The sequence below is a fragment of the Cibotium barometz genome, chromosome 13, assembly GCF_041138505.1.
Source record: "Cibotium barometz isolate CiBa-2024 chromosome 13, ASM4113850v1, whole genome shotgun sequence".
In the NCBI taxonomy this organism is placed as follows: domain Eukaryota; kingdom Viridiplantae; phylum Streptophyta; class Polypodiopsida; order Cyatheales; family Cibotiaceae; genus Cibotium; species Cibotium barometz.
The window spans coordinates 14,863,093-14,873,130 of record NC_141058.1 but is presented as its reverse complement, the minus strand read 5'-3'; the positions used below and the strand labels follow the sequence as shown (position 1 = coordinate 14,873,130).

The 10,038-nt window shown below is 43.6% G+C and overlaps 1 protein-coding gene across 4 annotated transcripts; it reads left to right on the top strand.

The window, feature by feature from the left end:
- Positions 1-2,009: 2,009 nt before the first annotated feature.
- Positions 2,010-8,458, top strand: LOC147632399 (RAF-like serine/threonine-protein kinase PRAF). Of its 4 annotated transcripts, none has more exons than XM_086807204.1 (9): positions 2,010-5,930; positions 6,039-6,134; positions 6,230-6,382; positions 6,504-6,667; positions 6,821-6,968; positions 7,104-7,226; positions 7,322-7,409; positions 7,553-8,121; positions 8,267-8,458. In XM_086807204.1, the coding sequence occupies exons 1-8, from the start codon at positions 2,196-2,198 to the stop codon at positions 7,717-7,719; spliced, it is 4,674 nt and encodes a 1,557-aa protein (XP_086663330.1). In that variant the 5' UTR covers positions 2,010-2,195; the 3' UTR covers positions 7,720-8,121; positions 8,267-8,458. The 4 variants fall into 4 exon arrangements, with proteins under 4 accessions (XP_086663330.1, XP_086663329.1, XP_086663332.1 ...); XM_086807203.1 differs by having other exon boundaries at positions 8,212-8,458; XM_086807206.1 differs by having other exon boundaries at positions 2,029-5,930; positions 7,104-7,242.
- The last annotated feature ends 1,580 nt before the right edge of the window (positions 8,459-10,038 follow it).

Sequence of the window (10,038 nt, the reverse complement as noted above, 5' to 3'; positions counted from 1 at the left end):
TTTAAAGACATATTGAAAGACCTCATAAAAATTGCACAAAAATAATTTGCAATGATGGTTTGGCTTAAAAGCTTATATTATGATGACCGCCTTCTCTCTTTAAACTTTTGCTAAATTTTAAATTTTAAGGTTTTAGTCTTGATATTTGCTTCCTCTTTCTTACAAGGCATGCTTATCATCCTTGCTTTTTTTTTTGTCCTCAATGTATTTCATATTGCATGTTTGTTCCAAAGTAGATAGTGTTATATGGTCTAATCATTGGGTGCCATGTGTTGGAACCGCGTACACGTCTGTAGAATCATAAGAGAATTGTTGAGACTCAAACGCAAGTGTTACTCTTTTCAAAAGTGTGCTTTGAAAATTTAATTGGCTTTATAAAACTTTTTCTTTTAGAGTAATTGATGAGCATCCTTAGTATATTTGCTCTTTTCTAAAAAAGAACAATCATTGAGAATTCGGGGCCACTTGTGCTGTTGCTTTTGTACAAGAAAGGGAGATGGTATAGTGAATTTCACGTGGCAAGGATGAGTGAATTTGAGCTGGTTCATGGTATATAAGGAATGAAAGGTACTTACTTGAATTAACTAGTATGGGAAAAGAGGAGGAAAGCCACTTTATGCTCTGGGAAGGCCATAAGGAAGAACATGAAGGACTGGACAAAAAAGAGAAGTGGTAGGTGGAGTAATGGAGAATAGGAGGAAAGAGAAAAAACAATATCCTTTAGTGTATGTTTTTAATGAAACACATATGTCGGTAATTTTAAGGACAAGAATTTTAGGTGCGTTTAAAGGGACTATGCACTCAATTTTTTACCATGTGGTGGTGGTGCTCTCCCCCACAAGATAGAGCTTTTATAGTCTTTGGGATCCATGGGAAAACCTCTAGCTTGGATGACCCATGAGCTTTTTGCGTGATTTGATCATGTAATGTTTGGTAAAACCTCTAGCTTGAGCCACACATAAACAATGTTGAACGTGAGATGCATGAAATGAGCAAGTCCTATGGTAAAGTTTCTCAATCTTTTTCATTGTAATTTTCATGGGTACATACATTGTCCTCATCCATCATAGCTAATTGGATATCGCAGTCCATGGGATGGGCAGGTTGCCAGAACATAATCATGCAATGCTAATGTGCTTTTTATGGGACCTCAATTGACTTGCATCGTTTGCCCATCGAAGTGTTGTGTGTAACAAAGAGTTGAATTAACGCGATTTTGTTACTCTTGCCACATACAATCAAGGTTGAGTTTTCCTTAAAAATGACGAGATGCCCACAAAAATCACAAACGTTTTTTCACATTTGATGTATCTTTTGATAGTTCTACAAATTTTTTGGGTGTATTTGACAACCGAAATGCCGAAAAAAACGGTTTAAAAATCGAGCCTATGTACAAGGAAACTGCTTGAAGGTTGGGGGTGAAGAGCCTAAAGTTTTTCCATGTGAACGTACCTTTTCTTGCACCTTTACCCCTTTACCCAATGTGGTGGCAACAAGCACAACTTGACCACTTTTGTTCGGGAGAAATCTCGAAGTTTGTAGGCTTGCAAGGTTAGGTCTTTGGGTACGCCCATCGTGGTAATATGGGATTGGCCAAGAAAGAATACCAAAAGGTTTTGTCTGTTAGTTGCTGGGAGGATGGATAGGACACGTGGCGCGAATGCGGCACGCTTTGTTTGCCGAAAACCGCCCACACGCTTTGTGTGCAAGGGAGTGCTGGCCGCCCAACCGTCTCCACGTCAGCACCCATCCCCACACATGACCGCTTTACCGCGTACGTGCCAACGGGTCCCCACGTGGCGTGCTTCGCCATAATTCTAGAATTTCTTTCATTATTACGCCGGTTAGTTACAAATAGAAATATATTTAGACGGAATTATGAGCTCGGCGTTTGCCGACGTGGCCGTGCATTATGCAAAAGCGTAGGCCCCAACGCTAGCCGGCCCGCGTGACCGCACGCCAGATAGGTGTCATTTTAATTAAAATTTTCCCAATTTTTTTAAATTTGCTCTTTTCGCCTCCCTCTAAAGACCACCCTTCTTCCGCCTTCCTCTTCTTCTTCGTGATGAAGCAGTCCCGCTCGCAGTCCTGCCATAGCCAGCAACAGCAGGAGTACAAGCAGGCAGCTGGGGGTAGTTTTCTCTTGATTTTCTCTCCCTATCCCTACCCCCACCTCCTCCGCCCGTGGTTTCGCCATGAAGATTTCTGTGGCTCAACACGACCGGTTGAGCTTTCGCTCCGGCGGAACCCATGGCGAACAGCCTCTAGGGAACCTGTGCAGGCAGTATCTGGCCATGGACAGCGCAGCGATGGAAGCTTTGGAATCCCAGAAGGAGCAGAAAGAGCAGCTATGGTCGAATCGCTTAGGGTCCGATTCCTCCATCGACACCTTCCATCCTGACGATACCCTCTTCTCCAGCCTCAACTCCGACTACTCGAAGCTTTCCCGTCAATCCGATTCTCACCTGGACAGGGAGAACTGCCTCCAGCCGCTTATCGGTCGCGGGCCTGCAGAGCTCAGCCAACAGCAGCTTCCCCTCGCAGAGGTAAATCCTACCTCCTTTGAAGTTGCACCTTCCCATCATCACGAGCACAAAGAGATGCTTCATGAGCAGTCCATAGATCTCTGCTACCCTGCCGGAAACCAGGTCCAGTCGCTTTCTAGGTTACCTGCAGAGGTTGATCTTCTGTCATCCGATAGGGAACGCCACCTCCACCCCACCGTCTTTATGCCCGAATGCCATTGTGAGCGTCCCTCTGCTGAAGAGGCCTCCTCCTCGCGAGTGAAGCTCATGTGCAGCTTTGGAGGCAGAATCATGCCCCGCCCCATCAATGGAAAGCTCAGATACGTTGGAGGTGAAACCCGCATCGTTGCTGTGCCCAGGGGGATCAGCTTTTCTGAGTTCATGTCCAAGATGGCACAGTTTTATGGTTCTCCCCTTGGACTCAAGTATCAGCTCCCGGATGAGGACCTAGATGCCCTGGTTTCTGTCTCCACAGATGATGACTTGCAGAATATGATGGAGGAGTATGAGAAAGTTGAATCTGGCGGGAGCTCAGCTTCCCGGCTCCGGCTTTTTTTCTTCTCCTCTCTGGCAGAGGTTGAGGTTTCTGAGCTGAAAATGGAAGTAGAAGATGGTTGCATCTTGTCAGACCAGCGATATGTTGATGCAATCAATGGGGTCCCTGAGAAGCTTTATGGTAGTCTTCTGGAAGATGATGCAGATGGATGCCGGCAAGTGAATGTGCTTAATAATGTCGAGAATAGTGGAAGAATGGGCCTCCATGATCTGGCTAATGTGATGACTCACTCAAAAGGTCCTTCGGCACCATCTTCGTTCCCCTCCTCCCCCTCTTTGGCTTCTAGGCAAGCAGCATATCACAAACAGCCTGTTTTAGGTGATGTTTCCCTCCAGAGTTTAAATGAAAGCCTCAGCAAAGTGACCATCAATTCCCGTGGGTTTGAAGGGGAGTTTGACCAAGATGGATCAGGTAGTTCCTCCAGCACATCTCATCATGATTATCAGTGCCACCATGATCATCAACATCATGATCAGCAATTTCGTGTGGCGGCAGATTCACCTAGGATTACACATAATGATCCCTCGGTTTCAAGAGGTGAAAATTGGCCTGGCTTGCGTAGTGTAGATTCTCAAACCAAGCTAGCACGCCAATCTGAGCAACACATGGATCACAGAACAAGTGCTGGTGGGCCTATGGAGTACTGGCATGATATGCAGCAGTCATGTGATATTCTTTTGTCCCAAGTAGAACATCAGAGGTTTGTTCAGCAGCATAAGCACATTCCTCAACAACATCAGCAACAAGTCTGGCATTTGCAAATTGATGGCGATTCAGGGAGGGGTGAACATTGCCTTCAAGACATGCATAAGCAGTCACAAAACCAGTCACAAGCCTTCCATCAGCCACATCACCCACCACCTCATCATCACCTAAATCATATTGTGGCTGCGCATGATGGTAGCTCCTGGAATACTGAACATCATGCAATGCCTCCTTTCTTGCAGGGATCTATGCAAAATCATTCTCAAATTCTGCATGGAATGGCTCCAGCACCTCCATACCAATTGGGGTCAGGTCCCTCTTCACCCAGAGTTGCAGTTCATGACTACCAGGGAAAGTGCTCTTGTGGTCTGCAGCATTCTCAGGTTCATCGGGGTATAACTGTGTCCATTGGTGATCAGGCATGCAATAGATGGCCACCTCATTTTGGGGATCAGCCTATCAGAAAACATGGATTTTGGAATGCTTCAAGGTTTTGTGATAATACAAGTTACTGTACTGATTCATCATTGTGGCAGCAGTCCAGTCATCTCATGGGAACAGCTGAAGCAGAGCATAGAGCACATATTGGTAATCCTTGGCAGCATTTTCATGGGAGGCATCCTAGGGACTGTCAATCAGCGGAGTGTCAGGCAAGAAGTCGTGCTTCACAGTACTGTGACTCCCCTGCACATAATGAAGCCTTTGTGCCTTCACATGATCGGCATGAAACAAATAAGCGATGTCTTTGTAGCAGTTGCCATGACAATAGAAGCCAATCAGTGGTCCACTCTGCTTATCCAGATGTGCAAGATCAGGTGCCAGAGTGGATCGTGGAACAAAAAGGATATCAATTGGATGGTGGAAGGGTTGCTGCTTCATGGAAAGCTTTTCCTAGAATTTCACTTCACAAGGATGAAGATATTAAAGGAGAGTTTGCAGATGAAAAATGCATTGAAGGTTTGTCTCATGTACCTGGGGATTTTGAGTCAAGAAGAATCATGGCAACACCTATGGATGGAATGCTTTATTTGAGAAAGCCTCCAATCCCTGCTGGTTCTGTGATTAGACCTCTGGTATCTGAAGAGCTGCTGGTTTCTCAGCCTTTGTCAACCCTAGCACAAGGGGGATCCAAATGGCACCCAACGCTTGCATCGCCAAAGACATCTGCTGAAGTGCCTGATTCATGGAGCATGGCATCTTTAGAGCCAGGAGTTTGGGTTGATTTGCTTTCCTCTCAGCATGGGCAAGCTTCAAGCAGATCAATGGAGGCAGCCGGTGATTTTCCCTTGGGCAGAGAAACGTCAAGAAATAATTTTACCTCTAGCTCATTGTTTATGATGGAAGGGGCCAATAGCTGTATTCAAACTAGCACGACCTTGGGAAAACATGTCTATGATCGTGGTGCACACACATCTGAATCCTTTTGGAGGGAGGATTATGGCAGGCCTAGTGCTGCAACAAGAGCTGCAGGTGAGGCACTCGAGCCTTTGCCTGCCTCATCTTCAGGATTTGTCGATACTGGGTGTGATGGTGTAAGGGTGTCTGCTGCACATGGAGATGCACATTTGCTGAGCCCTGATGTGATTCCTTCGGGTTCTGTAGCTGCAACAGCCACTGCTTCACATTTAGGGCAGGCAGTCCCCACAGCCACCTTGACTATGACCACCTTGGATGGCTCTCCAATTACACCAGTCTCCCCCATATATGACCAGAGCCCTTTGACCAGCACAAATACAACAGATTTTTCCTTTGCGCCAAGCAAGACAATGCTTCCTTTAGCTGAAGCAAGTATTGACAAAGAATCTTTTGCATCACATATGTCCGTTACTGAGTTATTGGCAGATGGTATGATCTCCTCTGTTTTGAAGTCCTGCTCGAATGATGGACTCCTGGAAGAGAACAAGGATGTTGATCAGAAGGTGGCTGAAACATTCTCTTACCATGTACCGAACAATCAGATGAGTGAAGATGGGATGGAGAAGGGATTGAGTTCACTATTACCTTCTGTGATCGAGCAAGGCAAAGGCTGGTCTGTTACAGAGGCTAGCACAGTTAATGGCTGGCTGAAAGTAGGAGTCGAGGAAGAAAAATCAGAAGTGGTACAAATGGTCCAGAGTGGTCTGGTTGACAAGACACAATATAAGGTAGGTTGCACTCTTTGATGCCTTACTGCTACTTTTTCAAGCACAAAGTTCAAATTCCTGCATTTAGTTAAACAGCCTGGTTCATTCTTAATATATTTCTGAATGCAGGAAAAGGACTCAGAAATTGATAATTCATGTATGGAGGAAACCAAGGAGCCAGCTCTTTCACAGGCTGAAGCAGAGGCAATAGCTCGTGGCCTACAGGTGAGCTTTAGGCAAGTTATACGGTATGGGGGGTGGGGTTTGGAAGCCACAAACAAATGTTCCTGACATCAGTTGGCTGCCCTTGTGTGTGCCAGATTATAAAGAACTCTGATCTGGAAGATCTGAAAGAGCTTGGCTCTGGAACTTTTGGAACTGTTTACCATGGCAAATGGAGAGGTTCAGATGTTGCAATTAAGCGAATTAAAGCAAGTTGTTTCACTGGTCTGCCTTCAGAGCGAGAGCGTCTGGTATATAGCTTTCTGGAATGCCTGCATTATTTGAAATGCACTTGTGCAATGAAGTGTAGCTGGTTGTCTAGATGGTGTCTACTGTTCCATTGTCTGATCTTTTTGTGGTTTTTTGGCGCAGATCTCTGACTTTTGGAAGGAAGCATGTACACTAGGTCAATTGCATCACCCTAATGTTGTTGCGTTTTATGGGGTAGTGCCTGATGGACCTGGGGGAACCCTGGCAACCGTGACGGAATACATGGTGAATGGTTCTTTGAAGCAAGTTTTACACAAAAAAGACAGGTATACAATTGTTGTTATCTATAAGGGAGTGCTTCAAGGATTTTCTGGTGTAGTTGTAGTGTTATTTTTTCATGTAAGTTTTGAGCTGTAAAAAATGCATGCTGCTTAAGGACAACCACACTATTCTTAGGAATCAATTGTCCCTTGATATAGGACAATTGATCGCAGAAAACGCCTTTTTATCGCCATGGATGCCGCCTTTGGAATGGAATACCTACATAGCAAAAACATTGTTCATTTTGATTTGAAATGTGAGAATCTTCTCGTGAACATGAGAGACGCCCATCGTCCCATCTGCAAGGTGACCCTAAGTTGCCCAAATATCGTGTGTGTTATTATAGTATTTTTTATGAAGCCTGTTGATGTTGACAAGGTATATAGACTTAGTCCCTTTCTGCTTTCCTGATGTGATCTTCCTTTTTTAACTATCCTCTAGGTTGGTGATTTTGGACTGTCCAAAGTAAAGCATCAAACACTAGTATCAGGTGGGGTGCGTGGAACGCTTCCATGGATGGCACCAGAATTATTAAGCGGCAACTGTAGCATGGTGACGGAAAAAGTGTGTAGACCCAAGTGTAAGAGGAAAATGTCTTATGTTTTAATTTGATTGAGCACATAGCTTTACTAATCAAAAGAGTGTCGTATTTTGTGCAGATTGACGTTTTCTCATTTGGAATAGTCATGTGGGAACTTCTAACCGGAGAAGAGCCATATGCTAATATGCACTGTGGAGCCATTATAGGTAAGGCTGTACTTTTATTTATGCACGTGCCGGGCTGCGGGCATGCTAATTTAATGGCTGAAGAAAAATATATGCATTCTAGTTTCCTAGCTTTATACTTGCATTGTTATGATTTTTATTGAGGCGGGATGTATGCTTTGTAGGTGGCATTGTAAATAATACTTTGCGCCCGTCCATACCAAGTTGGTGCGACCCTCACTGGCGAAATCTAATGGAGCGATGCTGGTCAGGCGATCCAGCAGAAAGACCAGCATTTGCAGAAGTTGCCAGGGAGCTAAGGGAGATTGCTGCATCAATGAATATGAAATGATGGCCTAGGTTCTGTGGCAGAGGTTGGCAGAGACGCATTATATTTTGTACATATATTCATGGGCAAAGCACCTGGTCAATCTCACTAGATCAGGGATAATCTTCCTACCTTATGGATTTAGTGAAAGCTTTTTTGATGATATCTTAAGGAGGTTTTTAATACCTCAGCTGCTAGTGCTAAAATTTTGTGGAGAGACATGCAAGTGTTTATAGATCGTGATGGGCTTACAAAGCATAAAAGCAGCAAAAGACAGTCATAAAGTGGATACTGTAGATTTTTGTGCCTTGGCCAGGACTACAGTTTTGTTTGTATGGATAAAAAAACTTACATCATATAAAGGCAAGGTTGGACAACAGAGAACTAGAATTTTATCCTTCACTGTCTACACGTGGTCTAAGCCAGGTAATGTCTTCAACTCCCCTCAAAGGTAACACTTTGTGAATTATTACAGTATTTTTTGTTTAATGGTTTGTGGTGTAATCATTGTTGCAGGTACTACTAGTTGCTGACAAACCAATCTAATCTTTGTTGTCGGTCCATATTACAGGTGATATAGATACCTGTGCCCAACAGTGTGAACACTCTGGGGAAAAAAAAAGCATAACTAGGTCTCTAGCCTGTGAAATATTACACTGAAAAAAAAAACATCTAGTTTAAATGTTTTACTATACCTGGCCACCTGGATGAAGTATACTTTTGTAAAGCTATTTTATTTAATTAAAGAGTTAGTATTATTAGAGACTTGTTGCAGCCAAATTCCTGACTTTTGCAGGCATGTGTGTTTGCACATGTGCATACTGTTTTTGTATTTTGTCTACGTCCCTTAAGTAGTCCTTGGAGGTAAGGGGATGCTTATTTTGATAGATTGGAGTCCGTTGTCAACGCCAAGTCGAGGTCGTAGCAACACAGGGAATAGTTGGCATGAACAGAAAGCTCTTTTTACTAGTTTTTTGCGACACCCTTACATGTAATCTGTGCTTCAGAATTAAAACAAAACATGCACGGGGATCAGTACACAGGCTATCGTTACATTTGAATTTGGCTGCTAATGCTTAAACAAAATGTGCTCCTGAGTACAGGCTATGCTCACATTGGAATTTGGGTGAAGCGTGAACACCACCAAGTACTGTGAACTCAGATAAAGCTTGAATGGTGGCAATCCTGTGTTCCTTGTTGCCTGTCCTTTGGCAATGGGGGGTCCATGTATTCTCAAACTTGAGCGCCTTGTGCTTTGTAGTGAGGCTTGGTGCAGCTCCTTAGGTCTCATGATGGTTTGTATGTAAAGTCTGGTTTGTGCAATGCCGTAGATCATGAGGGTAAAAGTTGATTTGGATCACTAGATTTGGAGTTCTGTAGTGGTTTTTTGTTTCTTGTTCCTCAGAGACTATTGAGGGGTGTAATTGTTAAAAGAGTGCTTTGAGTCTTCCTTTTTCCATAAAAGCAGCCAAGGACTTGGAAGCACTGTACATCTGTTTGCGCTTGTATGTTTTCAACCCGCAGTTGATCATACTCGTTATTAAACTGTTGAGGACCTTGAAGACAGCAGGGTGCTGCTTGGTTTCAACTGCAACATGCTCTTTCCCCAAATCACAAGAGCAAGTGAAGGTTCTTTGGGAAACCCAAAAGTGCAAAATGTGAAGTAGCATCACTAATCATGTACATGCTGAAGCTTTAAAGATACTACAGGTGAGCAAAAAATTCTCTCTTGTAAATTGGGTAGAGGTATCTTGTGCTGTTTATCTTTATGAAGTAGCACAGTTAAATTTTTATTGGAGTGCGATTCTTTGAATCGCCAAACAGGATACCTACATGGAATGAGAAGAGCAAAGCAGCGGAAGTCTTATCATAGGATTCTTTCCAAAGCCTCTTCCCCCCCCCCCCCCCCCCCCTTTACATTAAGGTTACAATGTGGAGACTCTACAAAACCTTCTCTTGACCCTAACTAGTAGTGGGCTTGACCTGAACTTAACCCTAATTGGTAGCTGCATGTCACTAATGATGCAAGTAACATCCCTTACTACTAAATTAGAGGCTTTGGAACCATCTTTAAAGGAATTGCAGCTTTCCTTGGTTGAATCTTATGCATCAAAATTGTCTATTGTTTATTTGGACGAAGGACTATGTTCTATGCTCACGTGTGCATAACGTGTGAAGGGATTTATAAATATGAATTTAAAACCTGCTTCTCTTGTAAAGTCTTCAGGGGGTATACAATGGTGAAAGCTCTTACTCAAATTCAACTTCTTGACTCCAAATCTTCGATATATTAATTGGATGCACAATTCTCCTTCTAACATGAGATCTTGAACTTCTGACAAT

What these genes read in the sequence shown, in the direction of transcription:
- LOC147632399 (XM_086807204.1), top strand. Translation starts at nt 2,196, where the DNA reads ATGAAGATTTCTGTGGCTCAACACGACCGGTTGAGCTTTCGCTCCGGC. An exon ending in CAATAGCTCGTGGCCTACAG is followed by an intron (nt 6,135 to 6,229) that starts GTGAGCTTTAGG and finishes TGTGTGTGCCAG; the next exon opens with ATTATAAAGAACTCTGATCT. An exon ending in GTTTTACACAAAAAAGACAG is followed by an intron (nt 6,668 to 6,820) that starts GTATACAATTGT and finishes CCCTTGATATAG; the next exon opens with GACAATTGATCGCAGAAAAC.